This window comes from Microcaecilia unicolor, chromosome 4 (assembly GCF_901765095.1).
Source record: "Microcaecilia unicolor chromosome 4, aMicUni1.1, whole genome shotgun sequence".
Taxonomy (NCBI): Eukaryota; Metazoa; Chordata; class Amphibia; order Gymnophiona; family Siphonopidae; genus Microcaecilia; species Microcaecilia unicolor.
In genome coordinates this window covers 239095819-239113475 of record NC_044034.1, presented here as the reverse complement: position 1 = coordinate 239113475, position 17657 = coordinate 239095819, and the positions used below count along the sequence as shown (strand labels likewise).

General features: G+C 42.9%; 2 protein-coding genes across 2 annotated transcripts in view; one reads left to right on the top strand and one right to left on the bottom strand.

Moving 5' to 3' along the window:
• UBAC2 (UBA domain containing 2) overlaps positions 1 to 17657 on the top strand; it is a 482592-nt gene that overhangs the window by 231046 nt on the left and 233889 nt on the right. The window lies entirely within an intron of this gene.
• The window catches only part of LOC115469067 (G-protein coupled receptor 183-like), a 34338-nt gene continuing 18370 nt past the window's right edge, over positions 1690 to 17657 (bottom strand). The window contains exon 2 of the mRNA XM_030201350.1: positions 1690 to 4558. Within this exon, the coding sequence (XP_030057210.1) occupies positions 3429 to 4523 (1095 nt within the window). The 5' untranslated portion in view covers positions 4524 to 4558 and the 3' untranslated portion in view covers positions 1690 to 3428. The remainder of the gene's footprint in view (positions 4559 to 17657) is intronic.

Sequence of the window (17657 nt, the reverse complement as noted above, 5' to 3'; positions counted from 1 at the left end):
TGCCCTCTCCTCCATCCATCTCCAGCAAATTTCCTCTCTCCCCTATCCCCTCCATCAATCCCTGTTGTCCAGCAATTCTCCTCCTTCCCCTGCCCTCCGCTCCATCCAGCAACTCTCCATTCTCCCCTGCCCCTCCTCCATCCATCTCCAGCAAATTTCCTCTCTCCCCTTTCCCCTCCATCCATCCCCAGCAATTCTCCTCTCTCCCCTTTCCCCTCCATCTATCCCCAGCAATTCTCTTCCTTCCCCTGCCCTCCGCTCCGTCCAGCAACTCTCCATTCTCCCCTGCCCTCTCCTCCATCCATCTCCAGCAAATTTCCTCTCTCCCCTATCCCCTCCATCAATCCCTGTTGTCCAGCAATTCTCCTCCTTCCCCTGCCCTCCGCTCCATCCAGCAACTCTCCATTCTCCCCTGCCCTCTCCTCCATCCATCTCCAGCAAATTTCCTCTTTCCCCTATCCCCTCCATCAATCCCTGTTGTCCAGCAACTCTCCTCTCTCCCCTGCCCATCCTGTTTCTGCCCATCCCCTTCCCCCTTCTGTCCAGCGTCTCCCCCCTCTCTCCCCCTTCGCAGCATCTCCCAGCCACCTGTAAGGACAACGAGGATGAAGCAGCTCACAGGTTTGCTTGCTGTTTGCACTCCCGAAGTTGCAGTGACGAACGAGCGGGCAGGCAGCGGTAGGGAAAGCAACAAGGAGGTAGGTTCGACTCTGTCCTTCGCTTCCCTGCCCTCTCAGCGTCCCGCCTGCCCGAAAGGAAATGACGTCAGAGGAAGGCGGGACGCAGAGGGCAAGCAGGGAAGCGAATGACGGAGCAGTCGACCTGCCTCCTTGTTGCTTTTACTACCGAAGCGCTGCCTGCCCGTTCATCGCTGCGACTTCGAGTAAAAAAGTCGCCGTTCCAGTCGTCATTTGGGTGGGCCTGAGCCGAGATTGGGTGGGCCTGGGCCCATCCAGGCCCACCCGTAGCTACGCCCCTGGGGGAGATTACCAGTGACTTTTGTCCCCACCCAGAAGCCAGACTGGCAAGGGATACCTTTCTCTGTGACACACTGGCAAAATACACATTTATATTTCGAAAATGGCAAAGAATATATATGTGCCGGCACAGATATCTTTATATGCTGCTTTTCAACCTGTGGAAATGTTGACATCCTGTCTAAAATGGGACTGTGAGTGATTGAATGAATGGTATGGCTTTCTTAATGGCTGCTATGTATGGTGATATTTAGTCATTGAACACTAGAGTATGGTTTGTTACCAGTCGCTCTGTGTACTGGTTCTAGTGGTGCAGGGTACAGTGGCAGCATGTAGTTAAACTGTATAATGTATCTTTAAAATCTGTTATCAATGAGAACTAATGATTAGATATACTATCACAACTTTGTTTCATTTTTGTTATGTTTTCTAACCCAAAGGAACATTTGAGATCTGTAACATTTGGTTTCTTCCCTTCTCCCCTCCTGCTTAGACACAGACTCTACATTACTTTGCATTCTGTTCTTATAACCCGCTACAACCAACAAGTTCTAGTACCAATGAAGAGAAGAAGCATACTCCAGATAGTTATAACAATGATAAATTTTATTATCTCAAAACAGGAAAATATAACATCCATAAACATAGGAGCCAACTTTTCAAAATTATTGGGGGTGCTAAGCCCAATGGCAACAACCCCTCCTTTGACACATACAAGGAATTTTCTCAATATTAGGGGTGCTCAAGCATCCATAGCACCCACAGAGTCGGCTCCTATGTCCATAAATTAAGGGACATATCTTCTAAAAAGGGAAGTCTTTAACACTTCCTGAACTCAAAATAGTGCCCTGTTTGCCAAAGAGAAGAGGGAAGGGAATTGCAAATGGAGGCTGCCTGATATGTTGATGAAGATTGTAAAGGACATAAAGCTTTTATTTTTTTACGAGCAGTAGGGAAACTTAATATAAACAAATTTCAAGCAAAATGATCAATTAAGTAACCTGGAGAATCTCCATGAAGTGCTTTAAAAGTCAAAACAGAGATATATAATTTCCCCCTCTCCTCCTACCCCCAACAGAACCTACAAAAACATTCATGCAAAGGGATTGCAAAAAATTCAGTGAGCCTTGATTTGATTTCTTTCCATAGAAACATACAAGAATGATGGCAGATGAAGAAAATATGGCCTATCAGTCTGCTCATCCGCCAAATACTGAACTTTACATTCCCTTCCTAAAAGATTCTAATCCACCTAAAAACAGTCTAGTTTTTGTGTTCTGTTTTCTTTGATGACTGATTTGAATGTCTTTGGAGAAGGTAAAGTTGCTTACCAGCAACAGGTGTTCCCTGAAGATAGCAGTTCTCCAATTAGATCCTCCCTCCATTCTCCCCTTTTTGAGTTGTTAAGATTATTATCTTAATAGCTGAATTAAGGCATACTGGTGCCAATGATCAGAAGCCCCGCACTGTTCCAAATAGTGCTTTAAAATTAGCGCTCGAACAGCACAGGGCTGTACCGCCCCTATGATCAGAGCTAATAGCATTCAAATTTAAGCACGCTATTAGCTTTTATCATAGGAGTACTATGTGGGAGGATTGTGCCTGAGCGCAATCCTCCCACATTTGACAGCCCCAAACACAGGGCTGGAGGACCGTGGGACCCCTAGGCCCACCTCCAACAGCAAGTCCCTGTTGGCCTAATGCCCCCCAAGCCCTCGCACCCCTCCCCGAGACAGCAAACGGGGCAGGAGGTTTGGTGGACCTCCAGCCCCCAACACCCCACTTTTTTGCCCTGCTTTTTATTTCTTATGGACTTATGAAAATGAAGCCCCACAATGAGTCTGTGCACATGGCCCTGCATCCCTCTGCATCTCCCTGGGGCCACTTTGATTTACAGTACATAGTAGATAATGGCAGATAAAGACCTGTACGGTCCATCCAGTCTGCTTAATTACAGGCACAATGAAACACTTATATTCAATAGAAAGGTTTTCTTATATACTTATTGTTACATTTCTTCCTAAGTGCCTGTAACATGATTACATTCTAGCCTCTAAAAATATAGTTCGATTTCCTCAGTAAAATAGCCATTTGTGGTATTTTGCTTGAGCAGGCTAAATAAACCAAGTGACAGTAATAATCTTGCAGATTTCCTCTTTTTCTGTTCACAGAAGAACATTGTTGTAAAATAACTTGTTCCTATTTTTCTGACCCTGTGCGGTTTCACGTATTTAACTTAGAAAACAACCTGTGTACCAGCTTAGTCAGTCAGGCCATATATTTCCACTTTGCAGTTATATGACTCTGTGTTGATTAGTATTGTTATGCCAACTTTATCTTCAGTCATCTAATGAATAAAATTATTCTTTCTTGATGGAATATGAAATATACACACTTTATAGTAGGCAATATATACCCGCTTTTATCCAAAACTTGATTTACTTTGAGCCTTCAAAGTGCACTGCTACTTCCATTAATAGTATTTGTAAATGCCATCATCATTTGTGATTCTGCGGCATCACGTGAACTTTCTCCAGGAGCTTGTCTGGCAGTGCTCGATAATGACATACTGACTTGTCTCCTCAGTATTTTCATGACTATCCTCTTGTACCCTCTGCATGCAAAGAAATAGATGAAAGGATCCATGCAACAATTGAAATTCATTAGGCAGACCGTGACATGCAGAGAGATCTGAAATGTTTGTCGTTCCTTACATAAAGGAATGTAAAGAAACTTCTTGATCATATGCTGCATAATGGCAATGTGGTAAGGACTAAAGCAGATCACAAATGTCACAATTACAAAAATGATTGTGGTGTTAGCTTTTTTGTTCATTCCTGATTTTTCAGTCAGTGGGTTTTCTTTAGCTGCATGGCATAACTTGTTGCTAATCTGACAATAAAAAAATAGTATTAGTCCAATAGGCAGAAGGTACCCTATAAAGCAGGCCCCAAGGAGCATGATTGGTAGTTGGGGTATCGTTTCAAAGTTTGGATATTCCATACATGTAATCCATCCTTCTGGCTCTGCTTTTGACATAGTTTGTAGAAGTAGTGGAAATGTTTGTAAAAGTACAAGAATCCAGACAAAACTGCAGAGGTACACTGCACATCTAATTTTTCTTATCTTGTTGTAGCGGAATGGATGAACCACAGCAAAGAACCTATCAATGCTCAAACATGTCATAAAGTATACCCCAGCATATGTATTAGTGTAAAATATGAATGCAGTAATTCTGCAGAAGGCTTCGCCAAATGGCCAATGGAATCCTAATGCATAGTATGCAATCCTCGTAGGCAGGGCAGTGGTGAAAAGAATGTCTGATAGGACAAGATTTATGGAATAAAGAGTGGTAGAGTTGATTTTTCTTTTGTTTTGATGAATGACAGCCAAGGCCAGTCCATTTCCAAGCAGCCCAATGATGCAAACCAAGCTGTAATGCAGAGGCATTAAAATCTTAGCTGTATCTCGATGAGCATACAAGTTACAGGTCTGATTAACAGAATTGTTTTGTTGAAGAGTTGTCATTGATGTACTGACATGCATTTTCACAATGATTCTTTCATCGGAAAAATGAGTAACTAGGAGAAACAAAAGAGAACAATCAGTGTGGATATATACTTACCCTTTTCGTCTTAGCAAATAAGTGAATTGTTTTGTCATCTGATACAATAGCATTAAAAAAATACAACCCCAATTTCATTTTGATCATGAATAGAAACTATTCCACAAGGAATTGGATGTTAATAGTTTTTCAAAATGTAATGAAGTCAGTACTTAGCCACACAGTGAGTGTATAATTTGATTGTATAAGTTGTTTACGCAGCAACACTGAATATCCGAAAGAAAATGAAACGCCAAAATTAGGCATTTCATGTTATACTTGCTATATGTGAAACTCATCTAGATGTGTGGAGTGGCATTTTAGAAAGTACATCTCAATTCAGAATAGAGGCATTCAAGACAGTACATCACAAGTGGACACCCATCTCGCATGTATTTTAGAACAGGGCCTGTTCACATGTGAGATGGACATGCATGTGCTGGAAACGTCCAGCATGAACATCCATTTTACAAACTGAAACACCCAAATTATGAACAGGGAAAAGAAGAGGCATGGATGTCTTTGTGGCAGTATAGGAAAGTCTGTCATAAAATGGCTACACAGACATCCATTCCAAGCAGAGGGGTAGCCTAATGGTTAGAGCAGTGGGTTGAGATTCGGGGTCAAATCCCACTTCTACTATTTGTGATTTTTTTTTTAATTGTAAGCCCTCCAGGGGCGAAGAAATACCTACTGTACCTGAATGTACACCACTTCAATCGCTTTCAGGCTTGCAGGTGCCTACTATATTGAGGTACAATAGGTATTTTTCTGTCCCGGGAGGGCTCACAATTAAAAAAAAAAATAAAAAAGAGCTGACATGGGATTTGTACCTGGGTCCCTTTGTGCTCAGTCCATTAGGCTGCGTAAGAATGCCTGTAGTACCTGCAGCTGTCATAGAGCCTGGTAGCATTCAGGGGAAAGTTAGGGGGACAGCAACTACTGGAAGATTAGGGAGGTGTTGTTCCTTAATTCCTCCAATGGACAGTTGCCAATCAAAGCACCTTTCTGTAACTTGGACGTACCAAGTACTAGGTCTAAATAACAACGTCCATCTTTTTAGACATGGATGTGTCTTTCCCTTTTGGATACGGAGCTGGATGTCCATGTTTTGGCCCCTTCCTAGTCCTGCCCATAACATGCCCAGACCACATCCCCTTACCATATGGACATACTGCAGTGTCAGATGTCCAAATCTTGGCTTTACATAATCAGAATTTGGATGCCCATGCACTATAGACATCTAAATACCGGTTTTCAGATGTCCAATACCTCTAAAATAACCACCTTAATTTGGTTGTTTAGTGGCTGGATATTGCCCCTAGAATGTCCCTTTTTTGTACAGCTGGCTTTGATTGTATATATATAGTGCGACTTAAATTGCTTGCGCAAATACAGTTGTATTCTGTATTTGCATGTGCAACTTAATTAGTTAAAAAGCCAATCAGTGTTGATAATTGACAATCAAGTAATTATTGACAATAATTGGCAGTAATTAGAATTTATGCGCACAACTGTAAGTGTATTCTATAACGTGATGTGCCTAAATTCTAAGTCACATAGTTGAAAAGGGGGCGTAGCCATGGGTGGGTCAGTGGAGTTTCTAAAATATATATGCGTTGTTATAGAATACACCTGCTCCACGCATAATTTAGGAATCCACATTTACATCAAGTAAAAGGTGGCATAAATGGCTGTGACTAAATTTAGTTGCGTTGACAGGTGCTCAGTATATACTATAAACTGCGCAGAAATTTAGGCTTATTCTATAAAGGTGTACTTTATAGAATATGCTTAGGCGTTTTTCATTTTATGCCATTTATTTAGGTGTGCTATATAGAATTTAACCCTATAGGCTTGATTTTGTTACAGAGCATCTATGGGATGAGTTTCAAGCTCATTTTCAAAGCACTTAGCCTCCCAAAGTTCCATAGAAACCTATGGAACTTAGCCTCCCAAAGTGCTTTGAAAATATGCCTCACCTATATGCTTTCAGTAGATTCCCAGAACCATCCTTATTACATGGCAAATGCCTTTGCACACATTTATATCTGTTTCAAAGTTAGTGTAAATGTGTAACTTCTCAATGCGTATACTTATATATTTCATAAAATATACATACAGATCACAAGTCCTTCTCCACTCCACAGTTTAAGGGCTTTTTCTGTGCAGGAAAATCCTTTGTAACATTTCCCCCGTAGGTTGAGAATTGCCTGATCAGCCCCCAGGATTTTTTTTAAAGCACTTAAGCAGCCAGCACCACACTAGAGAAGTCTGTGAAGTAACAGTGAATTATTTTCCAAGACTGGAAAAAATTGTGACACTGGAAGGTGATGACTGAACAAGTTTTGGAGTTTTGCATGAGCATTAGTCACTAAATTTCTGAACAGTACACAAATATGCTTTAGTTTTTTATAGTCTGAATTGTTGCTATTAGTAAGTTGGGGTATTCTCAGTAAATATGGGCTTCTTTTACAAAGCCGCACTAGCAATTCCAACGTGGCAAATGAGAGAAGGCCCATTGGAATTGAATGGGCTTCCTCTCATTTGCCACATAGGAATCGCTAGTGCAGCTTTGTAAAAGAAGCCCTATATGACTAAATTGCAATAAATCAGAAGCCAGACAAAATGTGGATACATACAGCATGGGGTGACAGGAAGAGAGATTGTATTGCCCCCCTAAAGAATATTGGTGGGGAGGGAGCAGGGAATTTTTAAATTTAAACTTAGTCCAAAGCAAAATACATTTGGATGTTGTAGGTGTTTGCCTGTCTTCATAGGGTTTGCAATTCAAAGTCCTGCTTTACCAGCTAAATTATGTGCTTAATTTATAAATAGATTTAGTTGATAGCAAGGGGGTTTGTGTTTAATAAGCTTTTTAAGGTCACTTCTCCTTCTGTCTGTTCTTTCAAGGATGTCCACACTGCTGCAGGTCTTTGTTTCATCTGCAAAAAGACAGACTTTTCCTTCAAAGCCTTCTGCAATTTCATTCACAAAGGTATTGTACAGAACTGGCCTTACAACCAATCTTTGAGGCATTCCAATAATCACTTTTCTCTCAGAATGAGTTCCAATTATACCCTTTGCCTTCTATCAACAGATTTCTAAACCAGTCTGCCACCTTAGCACCCGTACCCCAATCTGCTTAGTTTATTTAAGAACCTCCTATGTGGGACAGTGTGAAAAGCTTTGTTGAAATCCATGCAATGTATGTCTTCAATGTAATTGTCTAGTCATCAAGTCAAAGAAATCACTCAATTTATATTATCAGCCTATGGTAAAATCATGCTGCTGCAGATCCTGCAATTTACTGGATTTTAAATAATCCACAATCCTTCCCACCACCAAGCTAAGGCTTACCAACCTGTAGTTTCCTCCTTCCTCTCTGTTGCCACTTTTGTAAAGAAGGACCACATCTGTACCATCCTTCCCCAGTTCTCTGGAACCACAGATCTGTCGAACAGATCGTTTAGAAAATCCATCACAATCTATCTGAGCGCCCTTAGTATTCTGAGATGTATCTCATCCACCAATACAAATCGTATAGAGCTAATGGAACTAGTATATCAGTAAACACGCGTTAATAAATTCCATTCACTTTAAAGCAATCCCTACTTAGACTACTTCCCTCATATTCTATGTTATATTCAAGGAAACAACCAAAGTTAAAGTTAACGTTAGAGTAGAAAAAGCTTTGGAATCCAGTTGGAGCTACATATTTGCTCTCAGGTATAGTGGATAAGATCACCTCATCAGCTAAAAAGAACCTCCCTTAAGTTCAAACACCCCATGACTTGGCTACTTTCAATTTGCAAGTTCGACATAAACATTATCTTCTGTGGATGATGTGGTATCTACCGCTCTTCCATTTGTGCCCTTGCCAACCTCTAGGAGGTCCTCTCCAAAGTTGTATTCAATGAATACTGAACTAGAGAATGACGCGGGAACAAAGATTGTACCTGTCCCCATCCCCGCCCAGTCCCCACAAGCTCTTTCCCCATCCTCGCAAGCTCTGTTGGATCTCATCCAGACAAGCTTCGAACAGTTATGATTTTGTATATTTAAATCATCTTAAAAAAAGAAACAATATTCTGTTCAACTGTTGTTTTATAAATCACACACAATACAGAACAAGGATCAACAAAATTCCTGTCTCCCCTCACAGATATCCCCTCCAATATTAGGAAAACTGAACAAGCCAAATTACTACAGAATGCTACATGGAAAATTCATGCTAACAGAATACATTAGTCACACACACGCCAAATACATAATAGCTGACCAAAAATGATAAACATATTAACCTAAAACCACAAGAAGCCATGCCACAGAAATAGAAAGATATTCATTTTCTCCTATACCGTGCAAAATATAAAGAGAACACAGAGATAGTGTTTTGGGGTTTTTTTTTGGGGGGGGAGGGGGGTGCAACTAGGACAACTGCCCCTTTGCCAGAGAGAGCCCTAAGCCTGCTGGAAGCTGAATAAGGCATGGTCTGGTAGTCCCCTCCCAAATTTCTGCCCTGGGCCCTAGCCACATCTAATACTAGCTCTGGCAGGATACACATTTCAAGTCTGACATATTCTAATCACAAAATAGAATATACATTTTTCTACCTTTTGTTGTCTATTCATTTTATTTTTCAAATCAAATTGGTCCCAGGCTCTGGTTTCTGTTTCCCTCTGTCTTCTCAACTCACTCGCCAGTGTCTCCTTCCCATCTGACATTTCTTCTTTCTCCATGCTCACCATCCGTCTTCCATCTCTGTGTATCTATCTCTCCTCATGTTCAGCATCTCTGTTCTCTGTGACCCCTATACTTCCCTGTCCAGCATCTTCTCTGTGTCTGTCTCCCCAGATTCATCACCACCACTGTGTCCCTATTCCCTTCACCTATGTCCGGCATCACTATTCTGTGTCCCTATGCCCCCCCCCACAAGTCCAGCATCCCCCTTCTGTGTTCCTATTCTCTTCCATGTCTAGTGTCTTTCCTCTGTGTCCATATACCCCCTCCTATGGCTGGCATTGCCCCTCTGTGTCCCTTCTCCCTTCTCTCTCTTTCCCCCTTACAGGTCTAGCTCCTTTCCTTCCAGCAGCCTCCCTCCCATGGGCCAGCACCTCTCTCCCTGCCCCAGCCTCCCCCCCCCCATTGGCACACCGTCTCTCTCCCTGCCTCAGCCCCTCCCCCCCATGGGCCCAGCACCGCTCTAACCCCTCCAGCCCCCCCTTAGTTCCAGAGCCCCTTCCTTCCCTCCAACTAGCCCTCCTCCAATGGTCCAGTGCCTTCCTCCCTCCTCTCCAGCCCAGCAGCAGGCTCCTCCCTCATTTCTGGTGCCCCCTCCCTCTCTGTGGGTCCAGCAGCCTCCTCCCACATTTCCAGAGTCCCCCCCTCTCTCTCTCTGTGGGTCAAGTAGTCCCCCTCTCCCCCTTGGATCTGGCAGTTTTGTCTTCCTCCCCCCTTCCCACCACGGTAGCTCTCTTATGCAGCAGCTAGCTGAGCCAACAGCAATCTTCACAGGCCTGCGCCGTGGCCTTCTCTCTGCTGGATCCCGCCTTCTCATGCAACTTCCTGTTTTTGCTAAAGAGGATGGATAAGCTTTTCATTCATCGGGCCTTCTTACCACCGTGTGAAAACTTATATTTTCTCAAAATATTATAGTAAATGCTATAGTAATATCAGTAATACACAAAATATAGCACACTTCCTATCTACATACACACTGTGATCCAATAAATCATTCTCACACATGTCTTTCGAAAGCTTATCCACTCTCTTTAGCGGTTTATACAGCTTGGACCACTGAATGGGTGAGTCATATCTCTCAGGCTCTTCTTTATTTCATTTATTCTACATTTTCACACTGTGTGTTGTACATATTTATAATGGTTCTGGTTTCCCCGGCTTTTGCATAGTTGGTTAGTTATATACCGGTGGACATTGGGATATAATTGCATAATGAGGGCAGTTCTACAAGTGTATGTTTATGTAAAACTTGATAATACCGCCTTTTCACAATAATAGATCAAAGCAGTTAACAATATAAGATACAAAATAACATAAAATCACACCATAGAAAAAAAGAACGCCATTTTAAATAAGAAAGTAGACAGTCATCCAAACAAAAAGGGGATAAAATGAATACATTTAAAAACTGCAAACTACAGTGTGTGCAATCCAATCAGGAACATAAGCTAGTTAAAGCTAACAAGAAGTGGACTGAAAAGCTAAATGAAAAAAAGTGAGCTTTAAATTGCTCTATAAATTTTATCAAAGAGAGTTTATACTTAATATCTAAAAGTAAATTATTCCATAGAAATGGGATATCACTCCTTTCTCTGTACAATACACAAATAAGTAATCCCATTCCTAATCAGCAATCAAGTATCTGGGTGGCCCAGCTTCACCATCTGAGGCCCTGAACCTATCACTCTCTCAACCCTGTCTACCAGCTCCGTCCCGGTAAGAATCAGAAGAAAAGAAGAGTAGCTGTGCATCAGGCCACATCCTCCTCCTCTGCCTTTTTGGCGCTAAATGCAAAAGTTGTATCATGTGGTTCAAGTTTACATTCTGTACTGAATGGCAGAAGAAGAGGCTGTGAACTGACATGTTACTGCTCTGCTTTCCTTCTACTTCTATTCAGTATATATATATATGGGAAGGGTAGGGTTGCCAGCTTTGACAGAGAAAAAACAGACACCTGCCCCTCCATGCCCCATCCCAAGTCCCTTGCCACACCTACTGTTGCACCCTTCCCTTACCCTTACCCTCTACAACCAACTGTCCACACTGTATGCTCATTCTATGATTATTTCTCAAACCCTGTCTAATGTTATAACAAACTAAAATTAAATTAGTTTTGAAGTCACCTCAGTAAAGCCAACATACAATCCCTCCACTGCAAAGCAGTAAGCGCAAACTCGTGCAAAAACACACTCAGAACCTTACTGTACCATAATAGCATGAATTCCCAGGACTCAAAAAGCCATAACTTTATTCATGAAAAGGCAGTACCGTAAATATTACACCTTGCCTAAAATACCAATACACAAAACACAAGAACCAGTCCAGTAAAAGAGTAAAAAGCATATAATGTTCAGTCCATCAATACATGTCAATTACACACACCCAAGATGCACAAGAACCAATTAACATCAATAATTGGGTGCTAACAAGCAATTAATGCTAATTGGCATTCATTAAAATTTGTGCACACTTCTGGCTGCGCACTATTCTGTACAGCTTGGCGTCTAACTCAAAAGGGAAAATGGCCATGGGTGCTACAGGGGCATTGCGAAAAGTTGCTTGCAGAATTATTGAATACAGCCTCATTTATACCAGGTTTCAGCAGGCGTAAGTCTGGCACGGGAATCTGCACTACATGCGATTCTATAAGGGGTGCGTGCCCTTTATAGAATTGTGCTTAGCATTGATTTATTTTGAGCACCATTTACTGAATCCAGTTCTTCAGGAGGATCAAACAACAAATTTCTTAGAAATTCTTATCTAATTAGTATATTCTTTTAGGGGTCCTTTTACTAAGATGTGCTAATGAATTAGTGTGTGTTAAGTGCCATTCAGCCCATAGGTATACAGTGAGCTGTGTGACATTTAGTGTGCACTAAATCTGTTAGCGCACCTTAGTAAAGGACCCCTTAGAGTTCAAAGTAATCTTTTTCTTTGACTGCAGTTTTCTCATGCTGTTTCGGCTTCCAGCTCCATCTGAACCGGCCTCTCTTGAGCAATGGTGTTATTAGCATATACTCTTAGCTACCAGCTGTGTACTGAACATGTGTTTCCTTTTTTGCTTCATTTCCTCTTTTTTCTGTTTTATTTCATGCATTACACCAATGGTTTCTAATTGTTCTCATAACTCACATTAACATTATTGGCTTTTGTCTCACCTAGAATGTAAACCACACTGAACCCTGGAAAGGGGATATTAGTGGTATACAATAATTGATTTGATTTGATGTGATTTCATTTTGTTTCTTAAAATGAAACTAAAAATAAATGAAAAAAAGAAAAAAAAAAGAAAGATAAACATGCCAGGTGTCATCCCCCCCTTCATTCTCCTAACGTTAACACAAGAAAAAAAAAAACCCTCCCATGAAGTCAAGGTTACTCCTACCTGTTGGACTCATGGTAAGGAGTGGGATTCACTGGGGGCAGATTAAAGCCTATGGAGCTATTTTGTTTTAAATGGAAGCCAAATTAACAATGTTTTCTTATTTTGTTTCATTTCAACAGCACATCCCTAATTTCTATATCGCCTTCCTAACTTAGTCCAGCCATTGCTATGACACTCTTTATATTCCATGTATTTAAAAAAGTGGAAGGAAGGACAAATGACAGCCTGCATGATTAAAAGTTGATGTGAAAGAAGCTATTAGAGACAAAAGAATGTCTTTTAACAATTACATTAGAAGCAGAAAGCTTGTACGATAGTCAGTTGGACCGTTAGATCATCAAGGAGAAAAGGGGGCACTCAGGAAGGACAAGGCCATAGTGGAGAGACTAAGGGGTCCTTTTACTAAAGGGTTAGCTCATGGCAACCCGGAACTACTGCTGGCCCAATGTGGGTGGTGGTGGTAGTTCCACCCCCAGTGCACTTCATTTCCAGCGCTATCGGAAATATTGAAAAAAATATTTCTGCAGGGGGTTACCCAGCAGTAATCGGGCAGCATCACGCACTGCCTGGTCGCTGTCGAGTTAGCGTGGGAGCCCTTACCGCCACCTCAATGGCCATGCGGCAAGTGTGAACTTACCGCATGGCCATTTCTTTTTTCAGCCTTTTTACTCACTGCTGTAAAAGGGGCCTGGCAAAAATGGCTACCGCTGCTAGCACAGGGCCCCTTTTATTGCAGCTTAGTAAAAGGGCTCATCATAGGCGCCCCGTATAAGAGGCTTGGGGAGGCTAAGCCTCCCCAGCCCAGCTCTGACCTTCCCCACGGCCCTGCCGAGACTCCTGACAAAATCTTCTGCTGCCGCCGCTTCTATTGAGCAGTGCAGCAGCAGCCAGGAACCACATCTACGCAACTGATCCGCTGCCGCTGCGTCTCTCGGAGCCAGCATAAGAAAAAGAAGCGCGGGGCTGCAGCAGCGTTCAGACATGCGCTGTCGGCTCTGCTGGTCTCTGCCCCGTGACGTCAATTTCCCATTCCGGGGGCAGAGGACCGGCAGAGCCGACAGCGCATGTCTGAACGCTGCTGCGGCCTGGCGCTTCTTTTTCTTCTTCTGTCAGCTAAAGAGGCCCGGGCCGGAGGGAGAAAAGAGAACGTGGCCACTGGCTGGAAACGGTAGGAGGAGAGAGAAGGAGAGCCAGGGGACATGCCAGCGCAGTGGAGAGCCAGAGAGCAATAGGGAGAGAAAGAGGGGACATGGAAAAAAGCAGGGGAGAGCCAGGGACATGGAAAAAAGCAGGGGAGAGCCAGAAAGAGATGGGGAGAGAAAGAGGGGCCATGGAAAAGAGCAGGGGAGAGCCAGGGACATGGAAAAAAAAGCAAGGGAGAGCCAGAAAGAGATGGGGAGAGAAAGAGGGGCCATAGAAACGAGCAGGGGAGAGCCAGGGACATGGAAAAAAGCAGGGGAGAGCCAGAAAGAGATGGGGAGAGAAAGAGGGGCCATGGGCAGGAGAGAGAGAGAAGCTGCTGGGGAGAAACTGGGGGAGACCCTAGCTGTCAGACTGAGAAATGCTGGCTGGATGAAAGGAAGGAAGGAGAAAGAGCAAAAATGCTGGAAGGAGGGAAGAAACTGGTAGGGAGGGAAAGAGGAAAGACACTGGAAGGATGGGGTGAGAGAGGACATGCTGAATGGAAAAGGGTCAAGAGAGAGAACTGTCTAGAAGGAAGGGGAGATAGAGGAAGACAATGGACGGAAGGATTGGGAGAGGATAATGGGTGGAAGGATGGAGAGAAAAAAAGGGATAACACTGGATGGCATGGTAGGAGAGAAAGAGGGAAGGTGCTGGACATGGATGGAGGGTAGGGAAGTATATGCACATGGATGGAGGGGAGTGAGGAGAAATGCTGGATATGGATGGAGGGAAAACTGTTGAATTTAAGAGCTAGATCGGGATACAAGGATAGGGACAGGGCTACAGATGATAGACAGGACGCATAAGGACACAGGAGGATGGGGGACATGGTGAGAGAAAAAATATCAAATGGAAAGAAGACACTGCATAAAACAGAAGACACTGGGACCAAAGCGAATAGAAAAACTAAATGATCAGACAACAAAGGTAGAAAAAGTATTTTATTCAGAATTTATTAACTGGAATATGTCAGCTTTTGGAAATGTGCATCTGTGATGTTTTGCATGTAAATTTCAATTTTTCTAGTATTGCTGCATGCTGAGTCTGACTTCTTGAGGTAACTTTCCAGTTCAGTATTTTGCCTTCATATATGTTGTGTCATGTGTTTTTCATGTGTGATCAAGGTGCAGTATTCTGCTAGCGTGTAGTATTTTCAGCCCTTTTTGGGGGTTTTTTTTGTTTCACTAGGTTGTGCACTGGACTTTTAGAGCCCCGTGTAATTACAGTGCTGCCTTTCCACGCATAAGGTTTAGCTCGTCCTGTCCTTGGAATTAGTACTGTTATGGTTTGGTAAGGCTATATGAGTGTGTTTTTGCATAAGTTTGTGTATAGTGTTTTGCAGTGGAGAGATTGTGTATTGGCCTTGCTGAGGTGGCACCAAATCATCAAAAAGGGTTTTAGAGCCTAAATCATGACACACTACCTCTTGAAGGATCTACATATAGTCGTTCATAAAAGGAGCTCACTGTGAACACTTTCCACCCTAAAAGGGTGTTTTGTGGCTCTACATGAGAATTGTGATATTATGATCCCTTGTTTCATATTGTTGACGGTCTGCATTTTCCGTATGGGTGGTATATTGGTTTATTAGGGTCTGCCCAGTGTTATGGTACAGTAAGGTTTATGAGTGTGTTTTTGCACAAATTTGTGCATAGTGTTTTGCAGTTGAGCAATTGTGGTTAGTACATGCCTTGAGCAACCACTTTATTCTTTGACATATGGTACATATTTAATATCTAAATTTAATAAAAGGTATTAATTGTGACTTATTTTTACTTATTTTTTTCTGTTGTCAGACAATTATGGATGTAAGCCCCGCCTCTGGCCCCGCCCCTAACCCCGCCCCCTTTAGCCTCCCCAAACAGTTGGGCCACCGACCGCCTATGGGGCTCATATATATATAGGAGCTACCCAGGTCAGAATGGTGTTCAAAGTTGATGATATGGAGGAACTAAATTAAATCTCTGTAAACCTGGAAGATGTAACAGACCAAGTTGACAAGATAAAGAGCCGCAAGTCTCCTCGACTGATAAATAGTTCAAAACAGTGGCGTAGCCAGACTGCCAATTTTGGATGGGCCTGAACCCAAAGTGGGTGGGCACAAAATTTTCTCTCTACCCCCCTCCCCCAGCAAAATTTAGTCACGCTAATCAGATGCATTTGTCACACAGGGTAAAGTGCTGCTTTTCAGTGCATCAGATTTCAGAAAATTTATTTAATAGCCTAACACCCTTTTCAATGAGCTTTCAGAGGCCAAAACCTCCTGCCTCAGGTCAGTATAATGCTGTTACGGTATCCTCGCCTGACCTAAGGAAGGAAGTATTGGTCTCTGAAACTTCATTAACACAGGTACCATGTTACTTTATCCTAAATTAAAAATAAAATTATTTTCTTTACCTTTCTTGTATGGCCATTTACTTTTTCTCATTGTGTCGCTCCCAGTCTCTAGATTCTGCTTTCCTTCGTTTTCGCTTAACTCTTCTGCCACGGTTTCTTGGCCATTTCTCATTTTTCTCTCCTTTTTCTTTGCTTTCTTCAATATTTTTCTGCCTCTCTCTCTCTGTCCTGATTTAATTCATTCTTACTATCCATTCTTTAATTTCCTTCATCTACTTATGGCTTTTCATCTTTTTCTCACCCTTGTTCTCCCCATGCCCCTTATTCTCCAGTCTTTCACTACTCTCCTTTTCCATCCAGCAGCTGTTTTCTTTCTCTCCCCATCCTTCCAGTCTCCCCTCTCTCTCCCCATCCTTCCAGTAGTCTCCCCTCTTTCTCTCCCCATCCTTCCATCCATCTATGCTCTCTCCTGATCCTTCCATCTAATGTCTCTCTCCCTCTTTCTAACCAGTGTCTCTGTATCACTCTACCCTTTTCTGTTCAGTGTCTTTTCTCTCTCCACATCCTTCCAGTCTCTCCCCTTTCTCTCCCCATCCTTCCATCCAGAGTCTCTCTCCCCATCCATCCGTTTTCCCTCTTTCTCTCCCCATCCTTCCATCTGTTTTCTATCTTTTCTCCCCATCCTTCCATGTTTTCCCTCTTTCTCCCCATCCTTCCATGTTTTCCCTCATTCTCTGCCATCCTTCCATCTGTTTTCCCTCTTTTCTCCCCATCCTTCCAAGTTTTCCCTCTTTCTCCCCATCCTTCCATGTTTTCCCTCATTCTCTGCCATCCTTCCATCTGTTTTCCCTCTTTTCTCCCCATCCTTCCAAGTTTTCCCTCTTTCTCCCCATCCTTCCATGTTTTCCCTCATTCTCTGCCATCCTTCCATCTGTTTTCCCTCTTTTCTCCCCATCCTTCCAAGTTTTCCCTCTTTCTCCCCATCCTTCCATGTTTTCCCTCATTCTCCCCATCCTTCCATGTTTCCCTCTTTCTCCCCATCCTTCCATGTTTTCCCTCATTCTCTGCCATCCTTCCATCTGTTTTCCCTCTTTTCTCCCCATCCTTCCATGTTTTCCCTCTTTCTCCCCATCCTTCCATGTTTCCCTCTTTCTCCCCATCCTTCCATGTTTTCCCTCATTCTCTGCCATCCTTCCATCTGTTTTCCCTCTTTTCTCCCCATCCTTCCATGTTTTCCCTCTTTCTCCCCATCCTTCCATCTGTTTTCCCTCTTTTTCTCCCCATCCTTCCATGTTTTCCCTCTTTTCTTTGACGAGGCCCGCCCTGCATGCCAGCGCCAGCCCCCATTGCCGGCCACTGCTGCTTTTCCTGTTAAGCAGCAGGGCCGGCGCTACAAAAAAGAAGAAGCGCTAACGGCGCTAAGGAC